This window comes from Spea bombifrons, chromosome 5, assembly GCF_027358695.1.
Source record: "Spea bombifrons isolate aSpeBom1 chromosome 5, aSpeBom1.2.pri, whole genome shotgun sequence".
Lineage (NCBI taxonomy): Eukaryota > Metazoa > Chordata > Amphibia > Anura > Pelobatidae > Spea > Spea bombifrons.
In genome coordinates this window covers 90,836,594-90,854,715 of record NC_071091.1, presented here as the reverse complement: position 1 = coordinate 90,854,715, position 18,122 = coordinate 90,836,594, and the positions used below count along the sequence as shown (strand labels likewise).

Below are 18,122 nucleotides of genomic sequence, written 5' to 3'. Positions count from 1 at the left end.
ACCCAAGGTTCTGTTTTGGCTCCTTTGTGGTTTTCACTGTAGACATATTCCAGAAAAATAATGTACAGTACCAATACAGAAATTACATTTATGTCCTTGATTTACATTCTTTATCAGTAAAACTACCTGCCTAAATTAAATCAATTATTGGATGTTAACCCTAGATTTCTCTAAAATCAAACCTCTAACTTCTTTACCATCCATCCCTGTACATCTTAGGGTTATTTAAGGACCCACCAAAGATCCAACCATCTCAAAAACTGTATCATATAGTACATGTATGTAATGTATTACATACATGTAGCATGTAATAGATGTATGTAACTTATTACTAATGCTCTTATTTTACCTATTTATGGTAACCAATTAATGCCATACTTAATAAATTCAAATACTGCCAAGCCCACATTTCTTATTTCCAGACGTTATTTTGAGCATGTATCTTGTAGTAATCCATCCATAATTGAAACAATTTCATTTGACACACGTTTTTTTTAATTTTTTTTAGCAAGATTAGGTTAAGTAATAATTTGTCTGTAATTAGCCAAGGCCACGAGAAATTAAGTATTCAGTATTCCTTGATCTAGAGGTGATTCACTATAAGGGGGTGCTGATATACATATTTTATTCTGAACGTAATTAATTTCACAAATAATTCTTTATTCAATGGGTTAAACCAGAACTGGCATGAACCGGTGGCACCTTTTGTAAGATTTCATAGCATTCAATCTGCCTTGGATTTTGTTCTGTGTCAGTTAAGGACATGACAAAGGCAAGGTTGTGGTTTTATTTCTGAGTCGTATTTCATCTAATTTTGCTTTTAACTTTCTTTTATAATCAGCATACCTGAAAATACCTTACAAATGTTTTACCCTAGAGAACACTTCTGTTTTCCAGGGTCAAGTATTTTCACTTTCTTTCTTTTGCCATTGATATACTTTAAGAACATTTTGTTTTCATCCTACTAATTTTCTTTTGCAGCTAGAGTTCATCTTTCTCATTGTATTTCTAGAGCAGAAACACTATCAATACTGAATTAAAGAGGGACTGCAAATAATTTTGCTTTAGCCCTTTAATCATTACATTTTATGACAGAGATTTTAAAAGTAAGGGGTTGTTTGACCTTGTTTCCAGATGTGATGTTTTCCCGTCTCCAGTCTTAAGCCTTACAAACACAATGAGAACCACTCAACCATCACTAAAGTGCAGCATGGAGCAAAATGGGGGGAAATAGCGTAAAAGGAAAAATAATCATGCAGATCCCTAGAAAAGGAAGATGGCTGCTTGTATAAACATAAAATGAGTATCTGCTATGTGTATGCTTTCTATTTTAAACGGTAAGACCTCTTACATATGTTAATACATTGTGTTGAACTATAAACAGTAAAGTTTAGGAAAATGACTGATTTGTGCTAAAATAAAGATAAAAGGTTTTTCATATAATACATTTTCATAAGGTGAATCTTACAGGTTCCTACAAAACTACAACCAAGGATGTAGTCGGGGTGTGCTAGTGGTATAGTGAATATATATTTGTTTCTGAGTAGTCAGATGTTGTTCAATTATCAATAATAATAATAAAAAAGGTTGTAACCTTGTAACGCAAACTTCCCTATGGAATATGAATTCCAAACGAGGCAAAATTAGCTCTGAATTATGAATAGTATCATCAAGTAACCTAAAATTTTCAAATGATCCTACCTATTCCCACCTTTATACAGCATGACAACATTGTACATGCGCAGTTAGAGGATTGCACTGTGGCCATTTAAGGCACCCAAGTAGAGCCCTGCGTGGGACTGTTTTCTTAATCCCGCTCCAACTGAATACCTGTCCAATCCCACCCACTCCCGCAACATGTGTCCAATCCAGCCTGCTCCAGCAACATATGTGTCCAATCCCACCCGCTCCCGCAAACAGCATTCACATTAATTCACTCATTCATGTACGCATTCATTCCCTCATTCACAGATACTAATAATTCACAGATACTCATTCATTCCCTCAATCACGCATACTCGTTCATACAAACTCCCCCACCCCTTTACCTGAACTGCAGATGTCTTGCGCACTCCTTCAAGGCTGCCTTCGCGTTGCTCGCACACAGCATCTCTTCTTTTGTCCCGCAATAACGGAGCAGAGTCATATGTTCCTGGGCGGAACAAGAGAAGAGACGCTGTGTGCGAGCAAAGCGAAGGCAGTCTTGCAGGAGTGCGTGGGATTCCTGGGACCCGCAGGTACATTGTCTGACCGCCTGCAACACCCGAAAAACCTCCCACACCCGCATGTTTTTTGAAGGGTCCTGTGGGATCTGAATCCCGATGCAGTCCTCTATACCCAAGGATATCTGCTGTGGACCCATAAGGTAAACATGCACCAGGGGAAATGTATCCAACACATGAGGTTATACATACATGTACATTGCTTACAAGCCTATGCAGGTAAGAGCAGAGTTCAACTAATTCCAGGGTAGGGTCACATGAGATGGGATTCTGACTTGTCCCTCCAGTACCTTGTTTTGGACTTTTCTGGGCTTTTTCACCTGGGCCTGCTACTTTGCATCCTCCTCCGGTTACATTGTGACAACAGAAAGTCTACACTAATTTCCTGATAAATAAAATAAATAAATGGAAATAAAATGGCAAACAATAGGCCTGGTTTTCTAGGTGAACTTTGCATTGTAGCATCCAACATTAAATATCAAGACCCTTAAGAAATTCCTTAGCACGTGAACTCAGGAGAAACTCGCCACTAACTTAGTTCAGCTCTAAAAACGAGTCTTTTTTTTAAACTCAATTTGTGAATGATTTAGCAGGTGAATGATTTTGAATGTTAGCAGGTGGTTTCTCATATTCAACTTGGACCAGGTTCCAGCTACCATATTTATGTAGCATACTTACATTTATTGATCCTGAGTCAAAAGTCACCTAATCAATCTAAATTGTCACTTATTGATGTGTAATAATCCCATGCTCATATTTACAGGGGGGGGTTATGTTGTTGCAAACTAACTTTAAATAATCATTCGAGTAACACATAAGTGGATTTTTAATATCAAAATTAAAACAACGAGACGCGCACTCTTTATATGTATTTGTTACAGCAAAGGTGTTTAATTACATTTGGTAAACAAAACAAATAATAAAAATATAATCTATGTCAACATCTCATATATTTATATGTAATTATAATTGATTTTTTTCCAGAGTATTCCCATATAGATATGGCATACATATATATGAAAAATCACATTTAATATTCATTATAGAAACCTTATTGCTGTTAATCTTTAATTCAAATAATTGAATGCAATTGCAGATCCTTCAGTTTATAATTCAGAGTTAGCATTTTATTGTTACAGCGTATTTATCTGTGGCCATATCTTTAGTTGAAGATGAATATTTGGCACAATTCTGAATAGGGAACTATTGCAAATTGTGGGAAATGAAACCTGTGCAGGTTATTGGGATGTCAAAATGACAGCAAAATAATGAACAATCAAGTGAAAATTGACCTTTGGAATGTTTGGTGCTTATCAGGACAGCATACACATAATAAGAAAAATAGAACAAATAAATAAAAGAAAAAACTCACTGGGACATATCTCACCCAGTTCAATTGTTCTGTTAGAAGGATCTCCCAACTTTTTAATAAGCATTAATTATTTTCTTCAACGTAATTGCTCATTGGCTTTAACTTTATCCACTGAGTACAAACGCATTGTCCCCAGAAAGCAGGTACATGTATACATCATAATTTTCAATGTAGGCAGCATGGGCCTCGTTTACGTTCATTATTTTTTTTCTGGAACGTGAGCCAGATCGGTGGGAGGAGAATAAATCAAAGCCAGGCTTAAGTGATACCTAACATCCAGCTGTGGGTTATTACAGTGACCTAGGGATGCATGAAGACTTCGGATCGATAAACTGGTGAAAACCGTGCCTTTTTCTAGCCAGTTTGCCCACCTTAAAGAATTGTTGCAAACACTGCTTTTGACCTAAAATGTTTATATGTTCTTTACTGGTTGTGAGCAGGAATATTCAATAGAAACGAAGCATTATGACAATTGCACAACTGTTAAGTGGCTTTTGGAAAAACATTTTGAGGTATATTTCAAGCTTTGTTGTAGGTTTTACCTTATACTATTTCATCAAACGCTACTTAAGTGGCAAGCAGTTTGCTTATGGGCCTCATACCTTCCTTTACATTACATGCTCTGGGATAGACTGTGCAATTCTAGTTCTCGGTAATGTATGCAATCAAAGAAACCTATATTTACAACTTTGACTCCTGCTGAATCCAATCTTCAGTAGATGATTGCTGGCTGTCATTCTAGAAAGCATTCTCCAGCAATCATAATTATGTATATCACCTGTTGCAGACCTTTTCTACTTGGTTCTGACCCAAATTATCTTGTTACTTGTGATTCATACAAATACTTTTTCTGTTGTGGATTTAATTTATGTCTGTATCTCTATCACTCAATGAGTTGGGTTCATCTTATGCCAGTCTTAAGCATCAAACCACTGGACTTAACTTATATGACCCAGGAGAGCATCTGAACAGTGACCATTATTTGTCATATGGACTGAGAGCATTGATGAATAGAAATAACTAGATCTCAATGGACTTAACTAAAGAGTACATCTGCCATGGCAGTCCTAAGGTCTGAAAAAGGTCCTTTGGGGTTGGGCCCAAGTACAAGACTTGAAACATGGAACTGACTAAATTATTAAGGCAAAAATTAACTGTGATAGTTTAGCCTGACAAATATTAAGATGTGAACCCATGTTTTTGCAATGAGACATGAGGATTGCTAAGATCATAAGACCAAGCTGCAACCTGTGGAATGCATTAAATTACATGCAAGAGAGGCCCTCCCGAATTGATTCATTTTTTCCCCTCCATTTCCCCACTTATTTTAGATCTTATGCTAGAGATTAGACTAGTGTATTCAGATTCATCCGAATTGCAAATTTACAGAATCTTGGTAAATTCAGCGATTCATATGAAGCCTTGTAAACAACGCCAGCCCCCTTACGAAATGGACGTAAACAAAGCAAACAATTCAGAATTTTCATCTGGAATTTGGGGGCCTGCATTCACTCACACTCTCTCTCATTCACTCTGTCACAAAATGACAGCACTTTCAGTGACATCCTCTCCACGATTGGAGAAAGGACTTCACCGCAAGCGACACCAATTTGGCAGATGTTCCCGGCAGGTTATGCCCACGGAGACGCAGAGAGCAGAAGATGCAGAGAGCAGAAAATGCCGAAGCGGAAGTGGTCGGCAGAAGCGGTTGACAGAGAAGGTAGGGAAATGAGAGTGAGAGTGATTCTGGGCAATGGGCAACACATTTTGTTACCCAATTAAAACTGGCCCAGCATTTTCAGCCAAATGAAATGGACATTCAGCCTGAAATTGAATGGTCCAAAAGAAACCAGACTTCTTTGGTTTCTGTATATATTTCTTGCCACTAAAGAAGCATTTAACACCCAACAGTATCTCTTTTGTGTTCCCTTGGTTTTCAAAAATATATTTATTAAAAAACTGCATTTAGTGCATAGCATACTCATTATTATTTGGACTTCTGACAGATAATTACTCATTTCATTTGGTCAATATAGTAGTATTTATTTATATAGCACCGTAATATTCCACAGCACTATGCGGTTATTCAACATAAATTATTATGTAGCTATGCAAAACTGCAACTCAATATTTCAGTCCTCTGGCTTGTGGTTTTAATTAAATGTTTATATTTTTTATTCCTTTTAAACCAAGATCATATTTGCAGAGCTTGTGAATTTGCTTCTTCGGTGATCTAAAATATAACCATGAGAATTGATAATTAAAAAATGAGCAAATATGTAAATGTGCAAATGTGATTACAAAAAAACTATTATCTTTTGCTCATTACAATAATTTATTAGCATAAGGAAACCACAAATTGAAAATGTTGTAACCAAGTAAAAATGAGTAAAACTGTATTTAGAAGTATTAGACATTATTTGATAAAAGCAAATCAGATAATCACATTTTATCAGGTTCCACAGTTTAAATTGAAACGTGGTATTTTATTATCACAAAGAACAAACAAATAGCCTCATATTTTTGAAATGAAGATAACATGATCTCTGCTCATGCTCAGCATAAAATACAATCTATTAAAAAAAGAAATACAGAAAAAAAATATTTCAAAAAACAATCTTACACGCTATGTATGACAGCTAATTTTCTCAAGTCCTTTTTGTACCCTGAAGCTACTAATGGATGCTTATTTTCAAGTACAATTGAAAAAAATTAAACATAAACAAAAAGAAAGCTGTCATTTTTCTTGCCTAATTGCAACCCAAACTGAATGCAAAACAGTACTGCTTAAAATAAATTATATTAAAGTAGCATTTTATGCGTTTTTCACATCATAAAAAAAATATCAATACACAGTGTGCAGATGTAGCACAAAATCAGATTCCCTAAGATAAAACATCTCATTAAAACTCAGAATAACACAGTATTCAGAGACAATGTTGGATAATATCACAACATTATATACCTAACATATGTCATTGGATTAAACAAGGAAAGTCGATGCTTTTGTATAAAAAGCGGTAAATTTCTTCTACTGGTTTGGTGAAACCCATTGGAATTGCTGTGCTGGCCCTTGATTTAAAAACAGGAACATACATTAGGTCACCTCTATTACCCAACCACCTGTTCACTTACTGATTATGATGGATATTATTGATCATTATAGCTAGCTAGGCAAATATTCCTTATCAAATGGCATGGAATAGTAAGTATCATATAGTGTATTCTTCCAACAACTGATGGGTTATACATTTTATCGTAAAGACCTGTATATGGAAATGATCTTTGGTTAAAACATAATCAATAGAGCACTCCTACTATGATTAGTAACACCAGCTGGTTAACATAGAGCTGGAAGAAACAGCTTTACAGAAGGCTTGCTGTCATTCTAGCAGGACAGTACAACACATTTACCTGATAAAGTGCATGACCTACACGGTAGGTCCTTTATGATAGTTGGTTTGGTGCGATCAATTTGAATGGGTTCAATGTGGAAGATTAATCTTTTTTTACAAGTAATTGAATAACAATCTTTCCATAGATGACCAGTTAGCTTTTTTATTTATTTATTTATTTATTTATTCAGTCCAGCATATTCAGTACATGGTGCAGTCGAGCTGACAGTACTCCAATTCAGTGAGATTCATATTTTGGGTTCACCTTCAATGTCTTCCTTTTGAATATCATTTAAGGCTCTTTTTCAGATTCCAAAAATAACACTGAAAAGATCCATCCATCTTTTGTTGAGTGTTGAAAATAAAGTGTTCGATCTCGTTTAGCTTCACTTTGAGCATTGAGCTTTTTAATAGTCAGATCTAAAGTTGTTGAAATCTACCATTCTCTTCTAATTGCTGATGCAAGTGTCCATTTTCTTCACTTAATTTGTTCAACTGGATAAAAAAAAAAGGCATAATTATTATCCTACATATCCAAGTATATCTACATACACTTTATCTCTAAACAGTAAAATCCATATGTTAATGGGGAGAAACATGAATTAACATATACATATCTAGATATATATATATATATATATATATATATATATATATATATATATATAATGCAATAAAATATAATGTACAGAATTTCATTTAACTTAAATCACATGTAATATTATCCCCAATCCTAATTATACCTATACACAACAGACATCCCCCTTTCACTTATAAAACCCTATATATTTTCTGTTGTACTATATGTGCTGTCATGTTGATGCATCACACTTTAAATACAGTAGCTTGGTCTATTTATGAACAAACAAACAATGTCTAATGCTAGAGCATTATGAGCAACCTCCTAAAGTCCAGAAAGTATATTACAACTTGGGGTGACAGTAGTGTTCCAATGTAACCTTAAGTATATAGTCATAGGAAATTATTGTCCATTTGCATGAAAATATAAATCTGAACAATCAAAATGTCATTAACATTAACAATAATAATGTAATAGAACTGATGGAGTCGTGTTATACATCACAGTTCCATTTTAAAGCTTATTAGAGCTATAGGTGTATTTTTTTTTTTTACATCAAATACATTTTCATCTAGTCTTTGACATTCCTGTAAATTTTTATAATTTAACAGTTTCAAAATTGCTGTAATAAATGTAGCAAGTTGTAAAGGTTAGCCATTAATGGGAAATTCAAATGCTGTATTTAGCAATTTGAGTGTTAATTAAAAGATCGTCCATTGGCGTTAACATGATAAAATACAAGTAGTTGAAACTCCTCTGTAGAATAAAGGACAATAATCTATCGTGCTTAAAGCTTTCCAGGTATTTGACATGATTAATGCCCATGGTTTTAATACCTTTTGCAACAGAACCCTTAAAATTGTACTAATTAGAATCAATTTTAGTGTCACTTATCTTTATCCCAAATTAAAACACAATCTATTCATCTTCAGCATATCATTTTCCAGTTAAATTTATCACTTTCTAATACTCTTTCTAATAAAACCAAAATCTCAGTGTCATGTAAAATGTTAATATATTGTTTGGAACAAAGGATTCAGCTAAGACTCTAACTTGTTAAGTATACTGTAAATAATCAATTGTTAATTGTTATAAGCAGTAACAGTTTTGTGGCACTTCCATTAGTATATATGTATAATATGATGATATATCTGCCACAAGTGTGTCTCTACAATGAGTGTTAGTGGTGAAAAATCAATTATAACCAGTAGAAATAAAGTACATGAATGCAAAAAGTTAATCTAGAACATGTGTATTAAAGCAGGTACTTGTTTATTTTTAATAAAACATGATGATATAATCTGAAGGCTGCAAGTAGACTAAGATTTCTTTATATCTTTGCACAGTTGGTTCAGTCAGAGTAATTTTAACACACCTGTGATACATTATGGAGATGCTCAATGATGAAAGTATATTTTGTAGGCTGTCTGGTTGCACAATGAACATCAAAAACCCAACAGGATCGGAGTCTCTAAATGCAACCACAGCCTCTTGCTGTTGCCATTATTATCCCACAATAGATCACAAGAAAGTAAAACATTTTATTTCTATATTTGAAGGTTTACCTGGTAAAATGTTGCTTATTCCCCAAAGGCTGAGTGGTATGAGTTTTTAGGGCCGGCATTAGGGGTATGTAACCTGTGTAGTGTCTTAGAGTGCCATGTGTCTATATACGTGTGTGTATATATATATATATATATATATATATATATATATATATATATTCATGTATTCAGCATGCCACTGTATATACATCCACCATGCAAGCCAAAAGACTTGTTCCCACAGAAATCCTGCAGTGCAAGGGATTCTGGGTCGGTATATGCAATCCAGCTTAACAAGATCTCCTCTTTTGCCTCTATCCGCTTTATACATGGATCCCTTACGGCTAATGTCTGCTGTACTAAACTACACAAAAAGAAAGGTTGGAACGCAGCACTCAGCAGTGAAATGGTGCACGAGCCAGGGTACCACCAAGTCCCTCAATAAATCCAAAATAAAGAAGCAGAGGCTCAGCACTCAAATGATAAGGTGAGTTTATTTCACACAGGCAACGTTTCGACGCACAGGTCTTTCTCAAGCCTTGAGAAAGACCTGTGCGTCGAAACGTTGCCTGTGTGAAATAAACTCACCTTATCATTTGAGTCCTGCTGTACTAAACTAGGCATTTTTAAACAAATCCTGGGGCAGAGGTTGCACAAGTCAGACCGCCATTCATTGACAGCACTTTTGTGCTTAATGGGATTTACCAGCATGAGGTTGGTTACTGGCTTACTGCTTGAGTGTTGAGTTGGTACATGGGTCACACGCAAAATACTTTATGGTGGGGACAAAAGGTGATAAACACCCCCTCCACTTACAATTAGGAAATAACAGAGGCATTGCTAAACACAAACTTACATCCACTAGGCAAGCCGGATGACCTAAGCATTCACGTATAACGGCGTGGTGACCTAAATTCAGCCAAGATGGGAAATAAAATTTCTAACCAGTAACAGTCTTTCTGTGAAATTTATTGCCACCACTCCCTCACCACTCAGCATTTGGTGAATAACCCCCCCCCCTATTACTTTGTTTAAAAGCCACATTTGCTAAAAGTTTTGTTCAGTTGTAAACTATTCCGTTTGTTAAACAGTGAACTGATGTTTTTCTGCTTGAGTTTGTTGGAAGCTTATAGTTATAACGTATGACAGGCAGTAACAATGAGCTTATTAATGTCAAGCTAAATAAATTTATTTTACATATGTAATTTTATCTGTGATAGTTGCCGTTGCTATAGTGCCAATGAATCACGCTCAATTTTGTGGTCAGAAGTGAAATTAAATTGTGGTTAATGCCACTCCACCATAATACTGAACTGTCAAGAGCACATGAGTTAAATAACCTTCACATTAACATGCACGATCCTCTGATGCAATTAGCATGTCATTAGTCTAAGGGGCATTAATTAAGCTGCAATTTAACTATAATTCTATCCACAAATAACTGCAAATATGCAAAATAAATGCTAATTGCAAAATAGCTGTGCATCTTAATCCCAAGTGGCTCTTAATAACACATATTGCTATGTAATTGGAATGTTCTGTATTAACTGCAGGTTGTGAACTCAGCTAAAGAGGAGTAATATAGCTGCCTCGGTATATTTTTTCATATAATGACCACATAAATTGTTCTTTGTCCACAAAAAAGGAAACACTTCTTGCAAGCTTGGTATGGACGGTCACGCAAGCAGCTGGGGTTATTATACCAGAGTATCAATTAGTAAACATTAGCTATCCGTTTTCCAAGCTAGGACTGCACGTCGATTATGCAGGGACAATTTAGTTTGCAGTGGCATGGCCATTTTCCGACTATTAGCAGGAAATGAAATGAGATATTTCATTATTATTTAGTATGAAAATTCACTGGAGAAGTTGCTAAAATTACCGCTGAATTTATACTTGAGTTACTGCACTCATTATTTCAAACATCTTGGTCTGAATCAATATCAGTAATGATTCATTCTTTTGATTAAGAAGTGACTCTATCTGTAGATGTCAGATAATTACCAAGATGACCCATAATGAGAACATTTCACAACTCTCTGACTTAACTTTCTTATTCTCTCAACAGTATAATGACTTCCTGCAAGAGCTTTTTATAGCGTATCAATGCTTCAGGGGTTTATCTTTAATGATCAGTCACTATCAATGTTACTACTTCATTCCCCCCCCCCTTAGTCAAATAAATATCCGTGGCCTAAATACAAAAAGGATATTTTTCTAAACATCAATATTTGGATTTTTATTGTTATTTCCCACACAATGCTTACATTTATTTATGGAGTATAGTGACACAAAAAAAAAAAAAAAAAAAAGCTGTATTAAACCCAAGGCAGAGTACAGTTTTAAATTATGATATGAGATATGCTTTGTTATTCAGTTAAGGACTCAAAGGGGAATTAATCTCTCTTTTATTATATAAAATATTGAAATAAGAAATGTAAGATATTCTTTTGATCTATACACTTGAGGATATGGCATTTAAAAGTTTGTGAAAAGAAATATAAACGTTCAGCAGCAGGTCAGCATAAATTCGGAAATTTATTGCAGTAGCAATGTACAAAGAATACTTTGTAGCTGTCATCTTTGTTACTGCATCTCTTGATATTTCATTGCTGTTTCAGTTTAATAACAGAATTGCACACCAATGTATATCTTGGTGTTTTCATTGACAATAAATTACTATTTAAATACTTTAGTTTTCTCTTAGTGCTATTTAAAACAAGAGCATTTTAGGAGTCGCTCAAAATATTTTTTTTTTGCTATAATCTTTTAATATCTTCTAGAAAATAAATGGTATCAAGAGACACTGGTACTACTTACCTTTTGGTTTAGAATGTAAATCAATTTTATGTTGGCTTTTAACCTAGTGTGTACATCCTCCGTGGCAGACAGTTTCTCCTCCAAAAAGCTTTTCTGTTCATGCCTAGTACAAGTGAAAGAAAAACTACTGAAACTGCAGCTGAGATAATCATATTTTGGAAAAGCAACAGTTTCCATTATTATACAATTGTATTCCATTATATTTTTTATATTTGCATTCTTTAAAAGTGCTACACATGGTTACAACAGACTATAATGACAACATTTACAGGAAGAAAACATATTTTTGTCCACATGTGACGTATATGACACCACTGTTTATAACAGAAATGTTAACAGTCACTATTACCTTAATACAAATATGCATGCTAAATCGTTTTAATTCTATGAAGCATAGTTTTTAACTGAGAGAATGTGAGAACCAATATCCCCTCTAATTTTGAGTAGTTGGGATACGCAGAAACCTTATGCTGTTTTTCCTGTTAAAAAAGAATGTGTGAACCGAATGCTTGTGAAAATGTAAACCTGAAATTGTTTCAATATAATTTTGGCACAAGCTCTCTCGCATAGCTAATGAAACGGTATTGCCATGTTTTACTATAATACAAATATAAAAGCAATATACGAAGTTACATATTTAGTTAAGATTTTATTCTAAGTTTGAGCTACTTTGTTCAGTTTGTTTCATTAAATAAATGTAAAGCAAGGGTCCAACACAATCAACTTATGTATTGGAAAAACTACTCAGGAGAAGGATTTAGGAATAATTGTTGATGAGATTTAGCAACTGTTTGCAAGGCCAGTCAGTAGCTGCAAAGGCCAATGGGATATTGGTATGAATAAAACAGGGTATTGATTCACTGGAGGAAGATATCCTCTTGCCTCTTTATAAGTCAGTGGTAACATCTCACCTTGAACATGCAGTGCAATTCTGGGTACCGGTCCTTAAGAAGTTATGGAAGTAGACAAGGTCACGAAATGAATAAGGGAATTGGAAGGTCTTAGTTAGGAAGAGAGAAAAGTTCCATCTGTATACGCTAGAAAAAATGGCGTCTTAAAGGGGATATTAAAACATTGTATAAATATGCATACACAACAAAGGAAAGACAATAAAGGTATTGAATTCAATGGCAAGAGAGGTGGTGCTATCAAATACAATGGATGCCTTCAAAAAGATGCCAATCTAGTCTGGCTGCATTATAACCCCAACCTCTGGATAGGGAGCGTAGGTCTTAAGGGTTAGTTCCGAATTATGCCCTCAGCGGGATGAGAAAATTAAATAGTCACCCTTGGGTAGCCATCCTTTGCACTTTGTCTAGTTCCATGGCTTTTTAAGGACTGGGGCCAGAATTGCACCTCATATTAAAGGTGATGTTATGAGTTTTCTAAACTATTAGGATATTACGCTAACATGCTAAAACAAGTACAATACGTAATCTGAAGCTAGTGTTGGGATTAATGCATTAATAGTATGTTTGTGATCTGATGCATCACTGCCTCTCAATTCACTGAAGTGCCCAGTGATAACAGGTATATTAGCGCATTAACAGTCAAACTTTTTTTGGGGGGTAGGACTATATGACTGCAATTCTTTCACGCCGAAACTAACAGCACTTTAACAGTATGACTTCTGTTCAGCCTTCTGCAATTCATGCGACTGAACCAGTGAACCAACTAAAGTAATGAATATGCAAGCTTAGTACAGCTAGTGATCCATAAAACCCAAACTATTTCATTCCATTAGCAAAGAATTGAGCACATCTGGTTTAAACACTTTACATGCAACTTAATGTCCATAGTGCTTCTATCTTTCTTAAAAAAATCTCATCTTCGAACTCTACTGTTTATTACATTTTAACTCGTATATATATGCCGATTATTAAAATGGTGTGGCATTTTCAAGGCGAAGAGACAAGCATTAGATATATAAGTGTGCTGATGCCATTTTAACTTGTCAGTAGCAGTTGCAGGCTAATTAGCAGCTAGCTTAACAGAGGCTAATTAATAAAGTTAAGTAATAAGGTAATAGTTTATTTTAGTGCACAGTGTTTAGTTTTTGGTCAACACACAAAAATAATTATAACAAAATGAGGCATGTGACTGATTGCGCACTGTGTGTTTTAATTGCTTATTAAATATTGTTCTGTTCTTGAGTAGAGTTTAGTTAACAAGACCCGTTTACGCTACCAGCCGAACCTCTAATTTCTGTACAACACAACATATTTTGTTTTATCTTTCTATGGTTTTATAAAGTATTCTTCATTGTCATTGATAATTATTGGTGACAAAACTAGGCATTTTACTGGGCTTATGCACAGTGTGACTGTGTTTCAGTTGTTTAAAATTTAAAACCTGTTCCTGAAGAGTTTAAGACAGTTGCCCATTTATGCTACCAGCCAAACTTCTAATTTGTGAAAAAGTTAGTTCTTTTTTTATATTATCTATCAAATCATATATTCTTTATTGATAAATAAATATTGGTAACAAAGCCAGGTATTACATTATAAATAATATTGGGGAAATTCAGTCCTGCTCCAGGAAACTGGAGTTAATGGTGCTGTAGGTGAAAGGCGAGTCCAGAAGGTGTCAGGGACCTTCCCCTTTGGGAACGCCCCTCGAATGTTATTTCTAAATTAAAAAAACAAAATTTCATGCGAATTGATTTTGTCTAATAAGCATATGGCTATCCATAATCTAAGATGAAACCAAAGACTGATTAAGGTCTTTACATTATGTAAGAGCTGATTGCTCCATTGGCTCCCCATATGTGTATGACAATAATAACGTAACTGGATATTTTCTTTAGCTTAGCTGTGTAAGCTGTGCTTATCGACCTAGTGTAGTCCACTGTAAGTGTACATCTGCCATGTTGGTGAATACGCTATCCTGACTTTTACTACTGAGCAGACCTCTCTACTGTCAGTTTCCCTTCTTTATTATCCACCCCCATTCTCCATCAATAATGTCATATTTCCTGATCCAACCACAGCCAGCCATCAATATGTTTGACCCCCTGTGTGAAAGGGACTTAGGAGAAAGGGTGGATATGTTACATGGCCTGTTACAAGAACCAAAGAAATCTGGAAGCAGTGGTGGAATTAAAACACATTGATAAATATCAGTTACTGTGGTTTGGGTCCACCATGGTACTTGAGGGGATTTTCCCACGTATTACTATACTGACCAATTCCGCTTTAGTAAATATGCTCCTTTAAGTAGATGTATCTGTCCTTATGCAGTGAGTGGGAGAAACAAAAACACTTTGATAGTACTGTGTTTATAAGTAAACAAACCAATTTACCCATTTGTAAATTTTCTGCACAAGAGGACCGGAAAGTGCCGTCCATGTCTAATTTGAAGCTATTGCTAATTGTGCCTTCATTGCATAGTATCAATGCCACTTTGATAAACTCTGGGCAGAGACATGTAAAGCAGCCTCTAAGAGCATTTTAATTTGACATGTACTCCTTTGAACCCACTGAACTGAGAGCTGGCTTTCTAAATGAGATAATTTATACAAATAACACAGTTTTAAAATTTGCTTTCAGAAAGCAACAATCTTGTTTAACCAGGAAATAACTGCGGATAACCTCAATGGAGATTATGTAGATTATTCTTAAATAGGTTCTAGTGCCATCATTACATAGAATCAAAGAACAGTCAGAAAAGCAGATGGCACCCAAGCATGCAGATCTGACAGCACATCCTTGTGACTGACGGAGGAGGCTTCAAAGTTGCTTGTAAGTTGCCTGTGGAGTCTGTCAAGAGAGACGCTGCTACAGCATAAGTATAAGAAAATTCCAGCATAGTGCTAATGGCAGGATGTGTAGTACTTAACACATCCTTGTTTATAATAGTATGAACAAGGGCAAACATAGCTGTGATTAAATATGCATTAGGTAACAGTAAGAAGGGCTGTGATGAATCCCATAAACTGGTTTGAAATGTTTTCGGAATGCTATGTTGAGCTTCCACCAAAAGGTGCATTCTAGAGCGTGGTTTTTGGTTCTTTCCAGGGAGTGAAAGAAGATATGTCTGAAGATATGAAACACATAGTAAAATTGGCTTTTTCTTGGAGGAACATTATACAAGAACATTAGTAAATAAAATTAATGTGTCTGATTTTCAGTTGCATTATAGATACTTTTTTTAATTACCTATAACCTGTAAATTGCAACATAACTATTTGGAAGTATGGATTTTAAAATGTTCCTAATGCAAATAGGCCACGTGTTTAATATACAGCATATCTATATTTGCAGAACTCAAACAGTCTTTGTTTCTATAACTAAATTGTTGCCATCTTCAATTTAGTAAGGAACAAGCAACAGTACTTCTATCCCTTCTATGCAGGCACCATCGCTCCTTCATGGGTACATACTCTCTTAATTGCTAACAAAAATAATTTCACACTTTAAATTGTGTATTTTATCAAACTGCTACATATATATTGTCTGGGAGTTTATGTAACAAATCGCCATATTAGTCCAAACAAGGAAGACACTAAAGTCTTGAAAGGTTATAGGTATTAAGGCCTGCCACCAACCAAGAGTTTATGATCTTCTGCTTGATGTTCTGGAAGTTTAAAACTGAATTAACTTTCTGACCATTAATTTGTGTTCTTAATCTGAATGCAAGCAAGAATATTTTAATATGCATTCGTTATAGGCGGTGTCTGGGAAATTAGACTGTCCCTTTAAGGTGTACCATTTTACCTTCTACATTTTCCATTTCTATGCTACCATAAAGTTACCTAAGCAGTGTTGACTTTGGGGTTCCCACGAGATGCTGTCACGAAGAGACTTTTAGTATCCAAATGAGGTACATCAGTTGAAAAAAAAACTGTTAAAGGGTACAGTTCTGAAATATTATTATTATTATACAGGTTGCAGTTTCCTTAAAAGGACCATGAAATTCTATTCCCAAACCCAGACACATATTTTTGAGATATCTGGTAAAACCTTTTTTTTTCTTTCCTTTTTCTAAATAAGAAGTAATTTGCAATTCCACTTACATTTTAATATTCTGCTTTATAAGCGTCATGATAGTAGCGAAGCCACACTGGTAGATAAGTCCCTTAGCTGGATATGTAATTATGTCTTTTCTAAAAGCTGATCCTTTTTGAATGTCTATTTTTACATTCATTGTGATTGGCACCAATCAATAACATGAGTGGTTTTTTAACTGTAAAGAATGGCAGCTGACAATTACTTGTTCTTAAGTACCATTTGCTTCTAAAAAGTCTTTGTTGAGAAATATATTGATGTGCTTTACAGGGATGTCACTTTCTTCTGAAAAATAAAAGCTTGTTTTACAATCAGGTTCAGATATGCATTCTTTGCGCACTATAGGGATATTCTAATACTGGCTGTTATTTCATACTAACATTTAAATGCCTAAGGGGAACATAATTGTGTGTAATATATATTTTCAGCATAACACATTTTCATATTAAATTTACAAATTTTACTTTCAAAATATCTAAAATATGAGCATATTTTATGTGGAAAAAACATCTATGCAAACCTTTGGGTCTATTCTCTAAAAAGTAAAGTGGTTAGTCGAGTTAAGGGTTAACTCAACTGGCAACACTTTCATGGCAATGCTTGCATAACAATTAGAATATTCACTAATATACACATTGCTTTTGAGTACGAGAGCTTATACAACTTCAGTTTTGCAAGTTGTAAGTGAAGACAAATATCTCTCAAATATCACCAAATATAAGTTTAAAATTAAAAATAAACCAGTGAACGCACTTTAACCCCATCATTCTTTATTCCTATTAAGTGACATGGGGCTTTAAATATGATAAAATACCCTATGAGAAGCATATAGCCCACAATGTGCCTCACCATTCACCACTGATCCTGCTACGGGTGAGATGGGAAAATAAAGTCACATTAACTCTTTGAAGAGACAGAGGGTTGCTTCCCAGGTTATGTCAACTTCCCACCAAGGGTCCACTCAAGCCCCCTAACTCTCTGCTATCTTCCCTTTGTTCATCAGTTTCATCAGCGTCCAAATAATTGTGGATTCATTTTCCTACTTTTATTTGAGTTTACAAAGTACAGATGCGAGACAGGTTAACAAAGAGAAAGGAAAAAAGTAAATAAACATGGTGTCTGTTACAGACCAATTGGCTTGTAAAATAAACATATCATGCTACTAGAATCATCCAACCAGATC

General features: G+C 34.9%; 1 protein-coding gene across 1 annotated transcript in view; it reads right to left on the bottom strand.

Annotated features, from left to right (window-relative positions):
* Positions 1–7,409: 7,409 nt before the first annotated feature.
* LOC128496406 (putative leucine-rich repeat-containing protein DDB_G0290503) overlaps positions 7,410–18,122 on the bottom strand; it is a 208,103-nt gene continuing 197,390 nt past the window's right edge. Inside the window, exons 34-35 of the mRNA XM_053466019.1 lie at positions 11,934–12,036; positions 7,410–7,484 (exon numbers count right to left, since the gene is read on the bottom strand). Coding sequence (XP_053321994.1) covers positions 7,410–7,484; positions 11,934–12,036 — 178 coding nt within the window. The remainder of the gene's footprint in view (positions 7,485–11,933; positions 12,037–18,122) is intronic.